The sequence below is a fragment of the Necator americanus genome, chromosome IV, assembly GCF_031761385.1.
Source record: "Necator americanus strain Aroian chromosome IV, whole genome shotgun sequence".
Lineage (NCBI taxonomy): Eukaryota > Metazoa > Nematoda > Chromadorea > Rhabditida > Ancylostomatidae > Necator > Necator americanus.
Genome location: NC_087374.1, coordinates 23,005,225 through 23,020,012, shown reverse-complemented (window position 1 = coordinate 23,020,012; position 14,788 = coordinate 23,005,225). Strand labels below are relative to the sequence as shown.

The 14,788-nt window shown below is 39.7% G+C and overlaps 1 protein-coding gene across 2 annotated transcripts in view; it reads right to left on the bottom strand.

The window, feature by feature from the left end:
• RB195_002418 (uncharacterized protein) overlaps window positions 1–14,788 on the bottom strand; it is a gene marked incomplete at both ends in the record, with an annotated part of 47,579 nt that overhangs the window by 14,225 nt on the left and 18,566 nt on the right. Inside the window, 10 exons of one of the 2 annotated variants that reach the window (XM_064199667.1) lie at window positions 7,831–7,866; window positions 7,922–8,111; window positions 8,162–8,256; window positions 8,327–8,397; window positions 8,701–8,833; window positions 9,035–9,202; window positions 9,293–9,464; window positions 10,085–10,225; window positions 10,517–10,704; window positions 13,994–14,617. In XM_064199667.1, the coding sequence (XP_064055548.1) occupies window positions 7,831–7,866; window positions 7,922–8,111; window positions 8,162–8,256; window positions 8,327–8,397; window positions 8,701–8,833; window positions 9,035–9,202; window positions 9,293–9,464; window positions 10,085–10,225; window positions 10,517–10,704; window positions 13,994–14,617 (1,818 nt within the window). The remainder of the gene's footprint in view (window positions 1–7,830; window positions 7,867–7,921; window positions 8,112–8,161; window positions 8,257–8,326; window positions 8,398–8,700; window positions 8,834–9,034; window positions 9,203–9,292; window positions 9,465–10,084; window positions 10,226–10,516; window positions 10,705–13,993; window positions 14,618–14,788) is intronic. The other variant, XM_064199668.1, reaches the window with a different exon arrangement.

Here is a 14,788-nt window from a genome sequence, read left to right as displayed (position 1 = left end):
CACTTTTTGCTTTACAAGACCAAATCAAATACACATATTCAAAATACATTTTTGCACCTTCGATGCCTCCAAGAAATATGTCCCTATCCCTTTACTATGAATTTCTTGCACTTGCATATCTTTTTTCACCACTTCTGTAGCGTAAGGAAGCTGAAAACCAATATTGTCACAATTATTACCAATTATCTTGAAATAATCGAGAGAAAATTCTCCGTAGAAATAATAAAACTCACGGTTGTGAATTACTACCATATCATCGCTTGGAGAGTACGACACTGCATGCAGTCGAAATAAACAATGCGATAAGACGTGTCATTGGAATTCTCTCCGTTTATTTATAATCTTTAATGTTAATTCCTCAAGATAGCATTTATAATGTTGGTTTTCGGAATAAACCAGAAACTGTAGCAATGAACAACTAAAAGGGTAAAGCGGTGACGTTTCTTTGCAGAAGACCCTATTTAGAACAGTTCGCAGCTTCCCTTATGAACAATTAAACTGTACAACAATTGGAACTCTTATAATTGTACTCCCTTCTCCGAAATCCCAAATACATCTACATCTTATCTATCTCTGATTATATAAAACCGGAGAATGGATCAGCCGATGAATAATGAGATATTATACTTTTCTATCTGAACAAAACACTTTCTTTCGTCTAGAACATACTCTCATCGAATTCTACAATTCTTTTCCATCTTCTTAGTAACTTTCCATGAACCTCTTCCATGCATTCTACATCCATACTCTTCCAACATTTCGGTTGAAAAAACTAAAAGTTACAATACTCTGCATGAACATTGTATAAATTGGATGGCCCAGCCCATATATGTATCATAAAGGGAAGGTAAAATTTAAGATACCCACTATATGCAAAAAAAAATGTTTCGAACACACTCGCATGTGATTAAATTTGCACTTTTAATCACTTGAAGTCGAGATCAATATCGCCATAATTCTGTTTTACGGTTCAAATTGTAGCGACAAAAAAAAAAGATCGAAAGAAGAAAGTAGATGGGACCTTGATGAAAAATTCGTCTCACACTTAAGACCACCATCATTGTGGTATGAGCATTTTCTCCCGCACTTCAAGCGTTCTATAAACATTCTAAGTTTTTCCTTCTCTAAACCTCTGTAAAAATGTTGTTTTATGTTTTATTTTAAGGCTTGTTCTACTAGGTTGATAAACGGACAACTTCGCTACTGGTCTGATGTTTCAGCATTCTTCACCTTCAGATGCCTTCAGTCCCCTGTTAATGTGGGAAAACACAAGCATTAGTGTAATTTTTACCTACTACATTAGTCATAATCGGATCCTTTCACAAGGAAGGAAGGAAAGTCGCTGAAAACAATGACCTACATAGTTAGAACATCTAGTTAACTTGTCCAATCAACAACACTGTGGACGAAGTTCCTAAAACGCTGTTGTAAACAATGTGCATGTTTGTCAACAAAAGCCATTTATTGCCGAATTATGATCATTTCTTCCCTCGCTGTAGGAGCAATGCACAGATGCAGTGTTATCTGCTTTCAAACAGCTACAAAACAATGTTATGTGCATGTCACTCACGTCGTTAAACACACATCAATACATCAAAGCAAACATATTTTCCTTTTTCAAAGATCCAATGGAGGTCTTTCAGGCACATTTTAATCAATAATTCCGGTCATTTTTTCTTCACGCCCGACTTGTTAGTCAGTTATGCAGGTGTTACTCCGGGCGTCCTTCCTCAGTCCTATGTTCTTTATGAGCATATGAAATCTGAGGAATTTTCACCAGGATTCGAGACTTTAAGAATAATGATTCAAAGATGAATAACACCTGTGATGCAGCAAAACGAACAACGGCACTCGATAGATCCACGCTGTGAGGTAATACATACAGTAAAGAAGTTCGCGCAAACCGAGGTTTCCGACGACATGCCGTATAACAATTTTGGTATAGTTGCAGCACAGAAAACATGAATGAACCCGAATGAAGTGGTTGATAATTCAGAACAAATTTCAGTCGTTAGTTGCGTTTTAAAACATTTTATTGAAAACTGCGCAATTCTTTACGGACACTGATGAATTACATGGGATCACAAATTGCAAAACCTAACTCTGCAACTACCAATATGATCGACCACATCTCATTACACTCTACGAAACCCTCTGCTCAATTGATAAATGGAAGGGTGTAGCACGAAAACATCTGTTGAACTTCCTCTTAAAAGTTTACTCCGAATGAAGGAAGTAATCAAATCGATGATTCTTCGCCAACTTTAAAACCATTGTAATAGAAGCGGGGAATTTCTACAAGCCAAGAACACTTCGTTAGAGATGTACGTAGCAAACTGTGAAGTGCAATTTCCACCACTCGCAGAAATTCTTCCTCATCTCTGCAGAGAATACTAGCAAAATCAGGTTGTGTTGAACAGAGATATTCAGATAAGTGAGCGATTCCTAAGATGTTTCCAATAAGTAAAAAATAATAAATGGATCAGTCGAATTATGTTGAAGGCTCAGCTGAATTCAACAAATTGATCTTCAAAGGAAAATGAGAATTTCGAAATGAGAACATGAGAGTTAACCGAAGAAGTTAACAAACATAATCATAACCGCAGCACGTCCTCGAATTCGCTTCTATTCATTTGAAATACAGCTATTAATTCGCGCTGATCTCTAAGAATATGCATTTTACTACTCACAAATACCGATAATCAAACAGGCTCAACTTAGTTTACGTTCACTACTTGTGCCCGCCACGGAAAAGACTGCGCCAGTTTTCTTTGCATAAAAATTTTTATTTTTGTTCCGACCCGACAAAACATGGTTTCCTCTTTTGGTGCGCCATTGGCGTATGTGAATAAATAAACAATGTCTGTTATAATTGTCATTTTAATGAAGCTTGCAGTTCAAGGCATGTGTAAATGTTGAATGTACACATTGTGCCTTTTCTTCTAGTGATTCGGTCCGCTTGTATTCGCAAACGGCGCTCCTAGCTGGTCGCAGCAGTCAGTTGCGTCCCAGTTATCTCGATAGATAGTGATGGACGAAAAAATGGTCAGAACTATTCGAAAAGTGAGGGGAAACTTGAAGAACCGATGCTTGAGAAATGCAGCTAATGTTGGGATGATGACAAAATAAGGGACTCTAAGCAATGCTTTCTTGTTACTGAAAGAAATTTCGCTTGACATAACAAGAAAATGCTTCCGACAAATAAAATAGAAGCAACGTCGCCTCGAGAAAAGCAAAAAATCGGGAAATTTTCAGAAACGTAGAGGCACGAACAATAGCCGCATTTCTGGAGAAAGTCCACAAAAATAGGGAAGTTCTGCGTTGCGGCTTTTCAACATTTCGTATAAACTAGTTTACAACTAGAACACAAATAGTTCAACTTTTATGAAAATAATTAAAATAGTATAGGTACTTCAAGTATAGATACTTCCTCTGAAATGAAAAGGTATGGCAGGGGTGGTATGGATATGGATACGATGCATTTAAAAAAGTGAGTGCTGAGCATGTTCAAGAAGCACATTAAAAACGAAAAACCCATGGTCTACGTGAAGTTAGGCATCATATCTTCTGCACTATTCTGGCAACAATAGGATATCAACACGTGTAGCCTCGTTTGCAAAGGTACAAGCACGTTTTACGTCTTTTCAGCAGCGCGCCGACCAACCGACCATATCTACCTCTAGCGACGAACCATGGTATACAAAACATCATCCCTATTGATGATGTATTGCAGATGAAAAGTAAACCTTAGTAGGGCGGGTTTGGCGCAGTCGATTAGAGGTCTACTGTGGCTGTGCGGTCGAATGTTCGAGACCGCCCTAGTACTAACCAAACCTTTAATTCCTCCGGGATCGACAAATTCAATACTAATACAATACAATTCAATAGTACAATACTTGTGTGGTAGGATAAAATGCTGACTTGATCAGCGGCTGGCCCCTGCTAGTCGTTTTATAGGCCACTTTCACGTTCGTAAACTCCAAACGAATACGAATTGCAGTAAAACGCGTATGCGTATCCAAAGTGGATTGATTAACTCCAGACACTTTATCCTTTACGGTAAAGGATGGTGCAGAGAAACGAGAAATTTAAAATGTAGTAGTGGTCCTGAGGAGTTAGTAGACGGATGGGGATGGCAATCCTTCTGTATACAACTTCTAGCCGTTTACTAACCATGGACCACTGGCTTGGTTCACAATGTGCATTTGCCGTGAATGTGCAGTAGGAGATTGAACCCAAACCGAAGAACTGTCCGCTGATTGCTCCACAATATCCGTAGGTATCCGCTGGTATCTGTTGGATACTCACTTACTCTTACTTACTTTACTCTTTTGAATTATTACGACAACAAAAGGCGTAAAACGTGGTGAAACATGACGACGCACCGCATCTTTTCGCTCTTTAAGGTTATCACCAAGTTTTTTTTTCTCGTATAATAGTGCAGGAATGAGACGTAGCAAAGTGCAGTCTGAGCAAATTTATTTCCTATCAGTTCTATTGTTTGTTTTGCTCCTATAATGTATCTAAGATCTTAATTAGTAGGAATTCGATTTGCACATTTTGGAGTACTTGTGCGTAATATGCGTCCTTGTCGGAGTAAAAGTGAAACACCAAAATCCGTGCTAGAAAAACGGTGCAGAAATACAATCTCTACAAACTGAAGACTTCGGAGAGATCCCTTAGAATCAAGAGAAACTTCTGAACTAGAGACCAGAAGTTTTCTTTGTACTACGACTACAAAAGATGAAAATCGTGTGCAACTATAAAAAAAGGGCAAAAATTAGATTCCTACAAAATAAGATCTTATGGGCGTCCTAGAAGCAAAACAAACGATAAAAGTAAAGGAAAAAGACTTCACTAAGATTGAGAAATTCTACTCATGCACTAATATGCAAAAACAAATCGTGAAAATCGTAAAAAGCAAGAGTACGGGGAATTCCGGCACACAGTAGTAGCTCAGTGTGCCTTCATCGAGGACGCAAGACTAGTCGAACAGTTTGGGAGTTCAGACTTATGAATCTCGGAAGTACTATACCACCCGACTTCTTCCACTTATTCCATTCTTGCGAGAAAAGAATTTGTAGACGTAGTACAACTCATCAACTTGTCCACAAGCGCCTAGGCCGGGGTCGGAAAGGGGCTCGTAAGCAGGACTGAATGAACGATAACATGCTAACAAGGCCAAAATATTACGTGGTATTAGACAATTACATAAAATGTGTGGATAAAGTGTCTGGCTTTAATCGATCCTCTTGGGATGGCCACCCCGATCAATACAATTAGGAGTGCTTTGAGGTTTACTGCTGCTTTGGGGTCTAAACAGTGAATTGCGGGGCCTAGCGGATGTGTCATTGCTTTTATCTCCCAGACAAGCCTACTACCAACCTTGGACACCGGGGGAATGAAGGGCTTGGTGAGCACCAGGGCGAGTTCGAGCCTCCGATCGATTGTGCAGACAGCGGGACCTCTTATCGACTGCGCTACACCTGTTCCAGATATAGAAATTATAAAGTATTCCAAAAAAAAAAATAATAAGGTCAAATGATTACAAAACATTGTATTTAGTTTTAGGCATAGGACAGTACGGAAGTCCCAACATTTTATTTTGAAAATGTATAACGTGTTGACAATGCAACAATTAGGTTCGAAGCCCGATTGAGTCGAATTTTTGCAAGAGTTAGAAAATTGAAACCGTTTCTGAAGGGTGAAGAATTTAATTATACGTAATTATAATTATAAGTAATTATAATTATACGTAAATATACGCAGTTTTCAGCACTTTCAATGGGATTCATTGGCAAAAAAAAAACTCAGATTCTGTGCACACCGTCAGGTATGGAAGATAGCGATTAATTTCGTTATAAGTAAACCAAAAGAAAAAATTTGGTTTTTTTTAAGAAACAGTCATATGGTTGTATTTCCTAGCTCAAGGTCTCTTTGGAATTTTGATTGGACAAAATTTAAAACCTTTTATCTTTTTTTATTCGTACCATCCAAATTTTGAGAGAACCTGACGGTCCGGAAAGGAGAAATTTTGCAAATAGGAGTTTCCTCAGTTCCTCTATCCGAATATATGGATGATTTTCTGAAGCGCCGTTCCATTTTTCTGGAATTCAAAAACTTGCCAAAATCCCAATTTTTGGTCGCGCGCCGAAAAAGGTGTGCTCTTGAATAAAATTCAGTAACTCACAGTAACTTAGCGCGAAGCAAATCATGTTCCACTATTTTGTAGCCGAGGATTTTCTCTATCAAACGCTCAATCGATTTCCCGGGAGCCGCTTTTCCAAATTTTTGGTGTGACAAAGATGCAAAAAATGCAATTTTCTTTGTCTCATCAAAACTCCAAAAAAAAAAACTAGGAGGTGGGACAAGGAGCGATATGCCTGTTTTTAGGGGAAACTTTATTCACTGAAAAAGTACCTAAAAAATTTTTTTAGCGCCATTATGATGAAGTCATTCGCGAGAACTAACAACGTGCATAGAATCTGAGCTTTTTTGGTTATTAAATTCCATTTAATCCACTTTTAAATTGCTGAATGCTACGTATAATCAAACTCTTCTTTTTTTAAAAGTGGTTTCAAATTCAACTCTTTTGCAAAAATTTGACTCCGCGGGTTGTCGAATCCAATAATCATAGGTTAATCGTTTAATCACTATTCAACGATATTTCATATGTTTTGGATTAAAAATAGAATACAACAAGAATGAAAATATTTCAATACCAATTTTCCTGAACAACACTTCAGCAAATTTGTTTCTTCTACTACTTGGTGTTCGTTCGCTTCTGTCAGCTGCCCATCTTCTCATTTGCCAGTTATTCCTCGGCTAATTTTCGACATTTCTCCTTCGAGACACATGAAATTTCCGTTGAAGAAGAAGAAGAAAAACAAAAAGGAGGAGGAGGGAGGGGGGTCGCATTCGAGAGGGTTGTGTACCATCACTACGCTTGACCCTGACCTAAGTCTATCTGAGTGCAGGGAGAGTGAGATCAATCTTGAGCGGAAATCGGCTTTGAAACTCCAAATTCCGGAATTGAGAAGACGAAATTCATCACATCTTCGGTCGCGACACGACATGAGGTGATCAAGGCAATTCTCTTCTATAGATGTCCTATGGCAGCGCCAGTCTCGTTACAGGTGATAGCACATATTTCTAAGACGGTTCATGGAAGAGCAATCAGAGAGGTGTAACTACTCAAGTATCTCACCGGCTTTTAAAAATTAGCTCCTTCTTCACAGAGTCCGGAGATTGAAGTCCAGAATCACTGTCTCAATGGGTTATATTTAATTTGCCAAGATCTTATCTCGATAAAATGCAGGTACGAAAAAAAAGGTGCACCGATTGTTGAAGTCGACTGGAGACACAAAGAACTCATTTGCCACGATGGCTTTCTGATGTTGCAGATTAAGAGAACAGAGCAGTGATGAGAAGAGGATCTTCGGCAGGTCAAAATGTCCGCAAAATACTATGGATGAATACTAGCCCTATTAATATCGTTAAGCGCAGCTAATCATTCACAATTGCAATTAATCCCCATATGGACTCTCCAAGACTTTAATCGTAACAGCTACACTACAGAAAATATATTTGAAGATTATTTGTCGCAACTTCGCCCAATTGATTACAAAGCTCGGCAGTTTTCACAATGAAAATAACCAAGTGCACAAATCCCACAAGCACACCATTCGAAATCATGCGCTCCAATTAGGTTACGAAAATAACCAAATCAAACCAAGTCCAGATTGAAACTTGTGTTAGATTCCGTCTATTCCCTGAGTCTCCCCAACTTCAGCACTAAAAAGAAAACCAAACCGGCATGCAACAACTCACTGTTCAATGTGGACACGGAAGGACCGTAAGAACGCACTTAAAGTTCGAAACGCTTTTTCGTATATGAGTAAATGCAAAAACTAGCACTCACCCATGAGCTTCACATCATCCTTATGTCCAGACTTCTTAGCGTAGACATCCACTGCATCTCCAGCTTTCTCACCGTTGATAAAGATATCTGCTTTGTAATGACCGGCCATATCAGTCGGGAAGCGTACTTCGTAGTGCTGAGGAATAGTTGCTTCTTTCACCACACAATCCCGCGGCCTCGCGTCAGGACCCTTGAGAGTACGTTCGGAAAATATTTGCTTATCGAATCAATGAATCTTACCACAACCGAAGCTTTCAGATCCGACACTTTTCCACAGTTGGAAACATCCACAAGTGCTGCAGCCTCTCTCGAGGCACTTACATCAAACGGGTGCGCTTCAATAAATTTGTTAACGAAACAAAACGTCTAATGTATTAATGGCTTAATTCACCACTTACGACTTACCAGAGCCGTCCAGTCCGCTGACTTTAATCTTAGCGACTTCTGTCTCGGGGAGTAATTTGATTCGGAACGGGCTAAAATTCGTTTTTGAAAAAAATTGACTAAACATATGAGACCTACCAATAAAATACGTTGTTTATGGCGAGCACGATGGACAGATTGGAACATCGGATTAAATCACACAGTTTCCACTAACTGAACGTTAAATGTTCCAGCCGCGCAACTTCGAAAAAGTTATCATAACAAACTAGGTATGTCAAGGAAAAATTGCAACTACTTTGAAGAGAAAGTTCGTGAAACATAGTTTTACGAGATTTTATACCAAATATAAGCGCTTCAAATTTAACTTCTTCACTTCTTCAACCTTCCTGACTGACCTAAATGGAATAGGCTTTCCATCGTAACGGATCTCAACTGGAACAATTGACCCAGGTTCTCCAACAGGGGTGAATCTCACATGGTACAGACGTGGCGATATCTTATCCTTCTCGAGTAGTGGCTGCTGGTAAACTGAAATTAAAAAAAAAACAGTATGATTGTCCAAGAAAGCTGTGTTGGAAAACAAAATCTGTTAGAAACAGAACAAAGCTGGTAATAGCTTTTGCAGTTTTAGTGCAATATAGTACATCAGATTGATTTCCAGACACTTATTAACAAATACCTGATCGTGGTTTAATTCTATCCAGGGTTTAACGAAAAAAAACTATGCACCTGGTGGCACTGTAACAGTAATCGGCGCATCGTGTGTCAATGAGGCATCGATATCAAACGAGACTGGTGTACCAACGCGTGCCTCCGAAAACGAATTCGATCGGAGCCCATTTACCGAAATACGAGAAGGATCATACGGATAGTCGACAATAGCACGGAATGGAGATCCTATAAACGCAATCATCGTAATCGACCAAAGTTCTCTCTACGAAACAGTGGAGACGTTTTCGGATAAATAACTCTGACGTCATTCCTCACCTGGAACATGATCCTTCTTTTTCTCACTTCCATAACAGATCCCGATACTATATTCTCCGGGCACTGATGGGACATATTCCACAGTGCACGAGCCGTCTGCATTGTCCCTACATTTGTTTTTTGCCTCGGCCGGTCCGACAAGTTGCACAAACAGCTCGCCGTTCCCTGCATTCTAAAAAGTGAACACATGAGTTGGACATGAGAACTTTGACAAGTTAACTTCCTGTCGTGGAATTTAGAACACGACCATATTCACACCTAAGTTCTAACTCGTGATAGCAGGTCTCAGCTGTCCCCAAAAACCAGATTCAAATTTCATGAGACAGTTACATCAGAGCCGCGATAAAATATGATAACCAATTACATAATGCAACGAAATTGCAAAAAAACAACCTTGAAAGTTTTGAGAAGCCCTTGGGATAGAGGATAGGAGCATAGGTAATGAGGTACAATGAATAATCTCGAGCTGTTTTATTTAAATGGCGAGAGAACCAGTTAAGAGTGGAACAATAAAAGCAGAATCAACAACATAAATGTATCAGCAGCATCATAGGTTAGTGGCGAGAAGTCCAGTGCGAAACACAAATATGAAAAAGTAAGATTCATTAAAAAGAACTTAACTGAAAATCACGAAACAAAAAGTAGAAGTGAAACACGCTTGTCGAAGCAACAAGAAAGGTAAGATCTATGCAACGCCACAATTTTGCAGCCTGAGCTTCTAGTCGTTTTTGCGAATCCTTAGGCTCTGGCAAGTGGTTCAACTGAACATTTATGACTGTCGTCACCACCAACCTGTGCGTCGATGTCGAATCTCGCAGGTTTTCCGACGATGGCGCTTCTCAAACCTTCACCGGTTGCGGTGCACTTGGAGGCATCGCAGCCGTCACGTACACTGATATTCGCTTCTTTCACTACTGCGTTGTCGAACAATACCTAAAACGTTGTGTTTCCACGGAACAAAACATGAATAAAGCAAACTGATTTCTCGTCAAGACGGGAAAAGAACAGTTAGTGCTTCAAATGTGGCCACTTGGTACCTCAGATATGATAAAAGGCACTCTACAAACCTCGACACAGAGAATCTAAGAGGACAGAACTCGTGTATTAAGTACGATTTCATTGAAACTCCAGCAATTTTACAAAATAAAAATGACTGATTGACTGATTCTTAAGACTTCAAACTATATTAAGAATGCTTTGTCAAGACCGAAACAGATGTCTTACCTTGACATTTGTCTTCCCGACCTCGTGTGCAATGAATACACCTCCATGCGAAGCAGCGCCTGTTCGCTTCATGGGTACTTCGACGAGCTTTCCGTTGATATTAGCAATCATTTTCACACCACTACCATGCGGTATTAGATTGCCGATATCAACACCCACATTGAAGCGGTGTCCACGCAGAACGTCTGCTACAACAAAGTCACTCAATTCACCAGAAACAGGACAATACAAACAAACACATGATTTACACAGAGTTAGTTATGCGAGAATAGGAAATGGAAATGTGTTATGACATTCTAAAAATAGCCGATTCCTTCACCGCCATCCAAACTTCAGCATTTAAATCGAGAAAATCGCTGTCGTTACGAAAACTTGAAAAGCACTGCGCCTTGAGTGCGCAGTGCAGTGTACCTCGACAAGTTTTGTAAATCAAATTCACGATTTCTGGCCGCAAATGTTTTGTTACATATGGCAAGAAAGTGACGCTTCTGTGCCGGCTTTGAAGGAGAAAAAGATACACCTTTCACTGAGAGGCATCATTGAACAGAACATTTCTTGCTAGAAAGTAAAAAAAAAAAACATACCCCTCATTGAAAGCAGAAAAACCAGTCAATACTATAACTGCTCATGTGCTGATTCGAATGAGGCTGATAGTAAGGAGATCCGAAAAGTAATGTGGGAACGTAGACCGTTCCTTTTGAAGTAAAGGTGAGCGGGGATCAGACTCAGCTACTTTTTGGAGATTCTCAAACATTTAGAGTCCTCTGTAGTAAGGATTATTAACGTACAGTTCCTTAAATAAGCAGAAATCAGAACTACAATCGTCGTTAAGTGCACATGCCTAGGCGACGGTGTCTCTTTTCCTGCATCATATATCATATATGCTGAAACACTTTGCCCTTTCTCTTGCCCAAATTCGCATCATAGACTTCCTGGTACCGGCACAGAAGATTACCGCGCAACTCTTTAAATCTTTCTACACATGAAATGTCGATGTTCGGGAGCAAAATAACTCGCTGTAAAATTCCCCTCTGTAAGATGACCGTATAATGACACAATGTATTCCCATCAACACTCGTTTTCCTTGCTGACTGTAAAATTTCGTTACTGTCAAAATGCAGGAGAATAAACCACCAAAAGATGCTGGAACCGTTAGCGAATTTTTATCGTCTATAGAATGTGGAACTGGAGCGAGTTGGAGAAAGGCGCAAAACTCTATCACCCTCAAATGCGTTTTTTCAGTGTTTCGCATAAACGGCTGTTACCTGCTTAAAGCAACGAGGGCAAAAAATGATCGCAATTGTAGCAGAATGATCGAAACATCGAAGCCACTAGATCAAAAACAACATTAAAAAAATGAGTTGAACCTCAAAAAAACTAGGATGATAACTAAAATGATGGTCACCAAGAGCCTCGCGTGATTTTAAGCAACACATCCGAATTAAACCAGCAAAGAATTTTAAAAAATATACACTGGTTTTAAAATTATCATCTCTTCTTGAAATCATGTACTCATTTCTACAAAATTGCAAACATATTGAGTTGAGAACTAAGTAGAAAATGTTATATATTATTTGATGAAGAACTCATCGCTCCACAAGATAAAGGTTGCCGATTTCTTAATTTAATTGATTCGTATCTGTTCTGATCAGTGAATTGGAGTAGAATGGACAAAACGGAGCATTTTCCACAGCACTTGTTTCCTGCATTTAATAAGATAATGAGGACGCTGCAGATGAGATTGGTGTTGTACTTAGGGAAGGAACAATGCTTAAAAATACTTTTTCATATTTTTCCTTAACTCTACAAAAAGGTGAATTCGACATCGAAAATTTAGCTTATACCGACCCTGAAGAAAACCACTTTTTCCTTTATTAAAGCAAAAAAAAAAACAACCAAGAAACCAAAAAAACCAGAATGAGAAAATTCCCTATCAAATGATATATAAGATTTTGAAATACTTTTTATTTCTACGTGCATTTTCAATTTTGAAAAAAGCTAAGACTGTGGACGAGCTATTCCTCAATCAAATGTTTTCATTCCAAAAAGTAACGCGCAGAATCAACTGCTATTGACGAAAACGAGACGTTTTCGCGATCGTAACACAGTGTGATTAATGGAGGAAACATGCATTTCAAATGTTCATTAGTAAATGCGGTGCATGACCTTGGAGGGTAATCTTCTAGCTGCGACCTGGGAGTGAGGTTTTTGATGGGTTTACTAAGGGAAAAAAGTAGGAAAATGCAGCATGTTTCGCATTCTAAAATGGCTTCCTTAAAGGCATCACCCCAAGAATCTGAGGTGGTACGGATTTAGAGGTAGAGAAGAGTGATTCCGTCCATTTCTTCCTAATTACCCTTAAAAAACGGCCCGGAAGATACCGGCTTCAAGCGTTCCGGTGCGCCATTTTCTACAAGGAGTCCGATTGGAGCGCGCCAGCCGCATCTTCTGGGCTGTTTTTTTTACGCCAATTAGCAAGAAATGGAGGGAATCACCTACCTCTCCATAATCTACGATCCTGTATACGAATACTCCACCTGAAATCGGTACCACCCCAGATTCGTGGGGTGATGCCTTTAAATGAGGGTGAGCCAGTTGGTGAGGACGACATCGGAAAAGTGCTCTGAAAATCGGTTCTGCAACAAGAAATACGTGGAGGAAAGATGAAACCAACTAGTGATGCGCAGAATCATTACTTTGAAATGACAACTTGCCGTCAAAACCTGAAACCACGGAAGAAAAACAGCACGATATAATTTTAGTGTTTTGTTTGGTGGAAGGCTGAAGTGTTCTCCACTTTTGGAGAAGTACGTGACTTCAAACAACCGGCCTAAATTGTAAAGACCGTGAAAGTTGTAAAAATGTATACAATATCAATGTTTTCATTGTCCCAAACGAGTATTCGCCTGGATACTCGTTTTCTTTAGCGTTGTATCGTATTAGGTTGAGTAATAAATAGCTTCACATTTGTTTGTCATACATTTTTCAGGTGGCGGGAAACAATTGATTGTAACGTATTGAGCTTCTCTGCTAACTTACTCGTTGTTTGACACGGATTTCATTCCAATACGGACTTCAAAATATCGTCATCAGACTCTGAAGAGTGACTTCCTTCGGTTCGTCTTCCAAGGTCACTTCTCCAGAACGGAATTTGACAAACCAATTTTTGAACACCCGATCAGTTATCACTCCCTCTCCATACATATTGCCTATTTTTTGAACCGCACCATGCACCCGGACGAAAGTTATTTATGACTCAACCTAATTAATGAAGCTGGATTGACATCGATGGGCGCGCTCTTCGCACATCTACAGATGTTCTTACATTTGTTGTGTTTGTTTTTGAACCATAAGACTATGGACTGATTCATTAAGAAGATTTTATTTCACAACAATTCACTGAATAACTACATGAGATCAAGCATTGCACCAGGCGTGCTCACTAAACACAAGGGGTAGTTTTTGGTGTAGAAGAACCACTGGAAAGGGTGGTAAATGAGCTCTCAGTTTTATCGTGATCAGCAGCCAGTGATGAGGTCAGCAGCGCAGGAAGAGCAAGAACTTGAAAAGGGCTTCCAGCAATATGATTACTGTCGAACATCACTCGTAGATAATATACGCCAGGTGTTTTTGGCACGTAATACATCGTCAGAGTCCCATCGTGATTGTCCACACAATGAATAGGTGTTCTTGTCGGTCCATCAACAAAAAGATCAATGTCACCAAATCCAGCGGATGTTGTATCGATGAATACATGTGTTGAGCGTTGTGCAATAACAGGACCTAATCCTGGTCCAGCGACTGTCACAAGATCAGCCCGAGGAGGCCCGCATCTTGATACCACATACTCTGCTTCTGCCTTATTTCCATCAGGCACGGAGTGGAGGAGGTATGGTGTGCCTATAGGCAAATCGCGGTAGGTAACAGAAATACTGTAGTCCCCGATTTCAGATGGTGTGAAACAGACACGTAATCCAGTGTCGGTGGATTCAATAATTGCCTCTACAATGCTACCAGAAGGACTAGTGATCACAATGCGAGTGTTGTCTCCATCTGGTGTGAACACATGCGCTTCCTGCTCACAGTTTACCGTGACGATGGCTGAAATAGATATGAGCGTCGAATAGCAGCTACTGCAATAATAAGATACACAACGGAATCACTCGGAACACATCAACCAACACCGATTAGCAAAAAAAAAACGAGAACTGGTCCTCAACGCTCTCACCAATATACTTCGACCATTTCCCACACTACAGTTTCAGTGCGAAA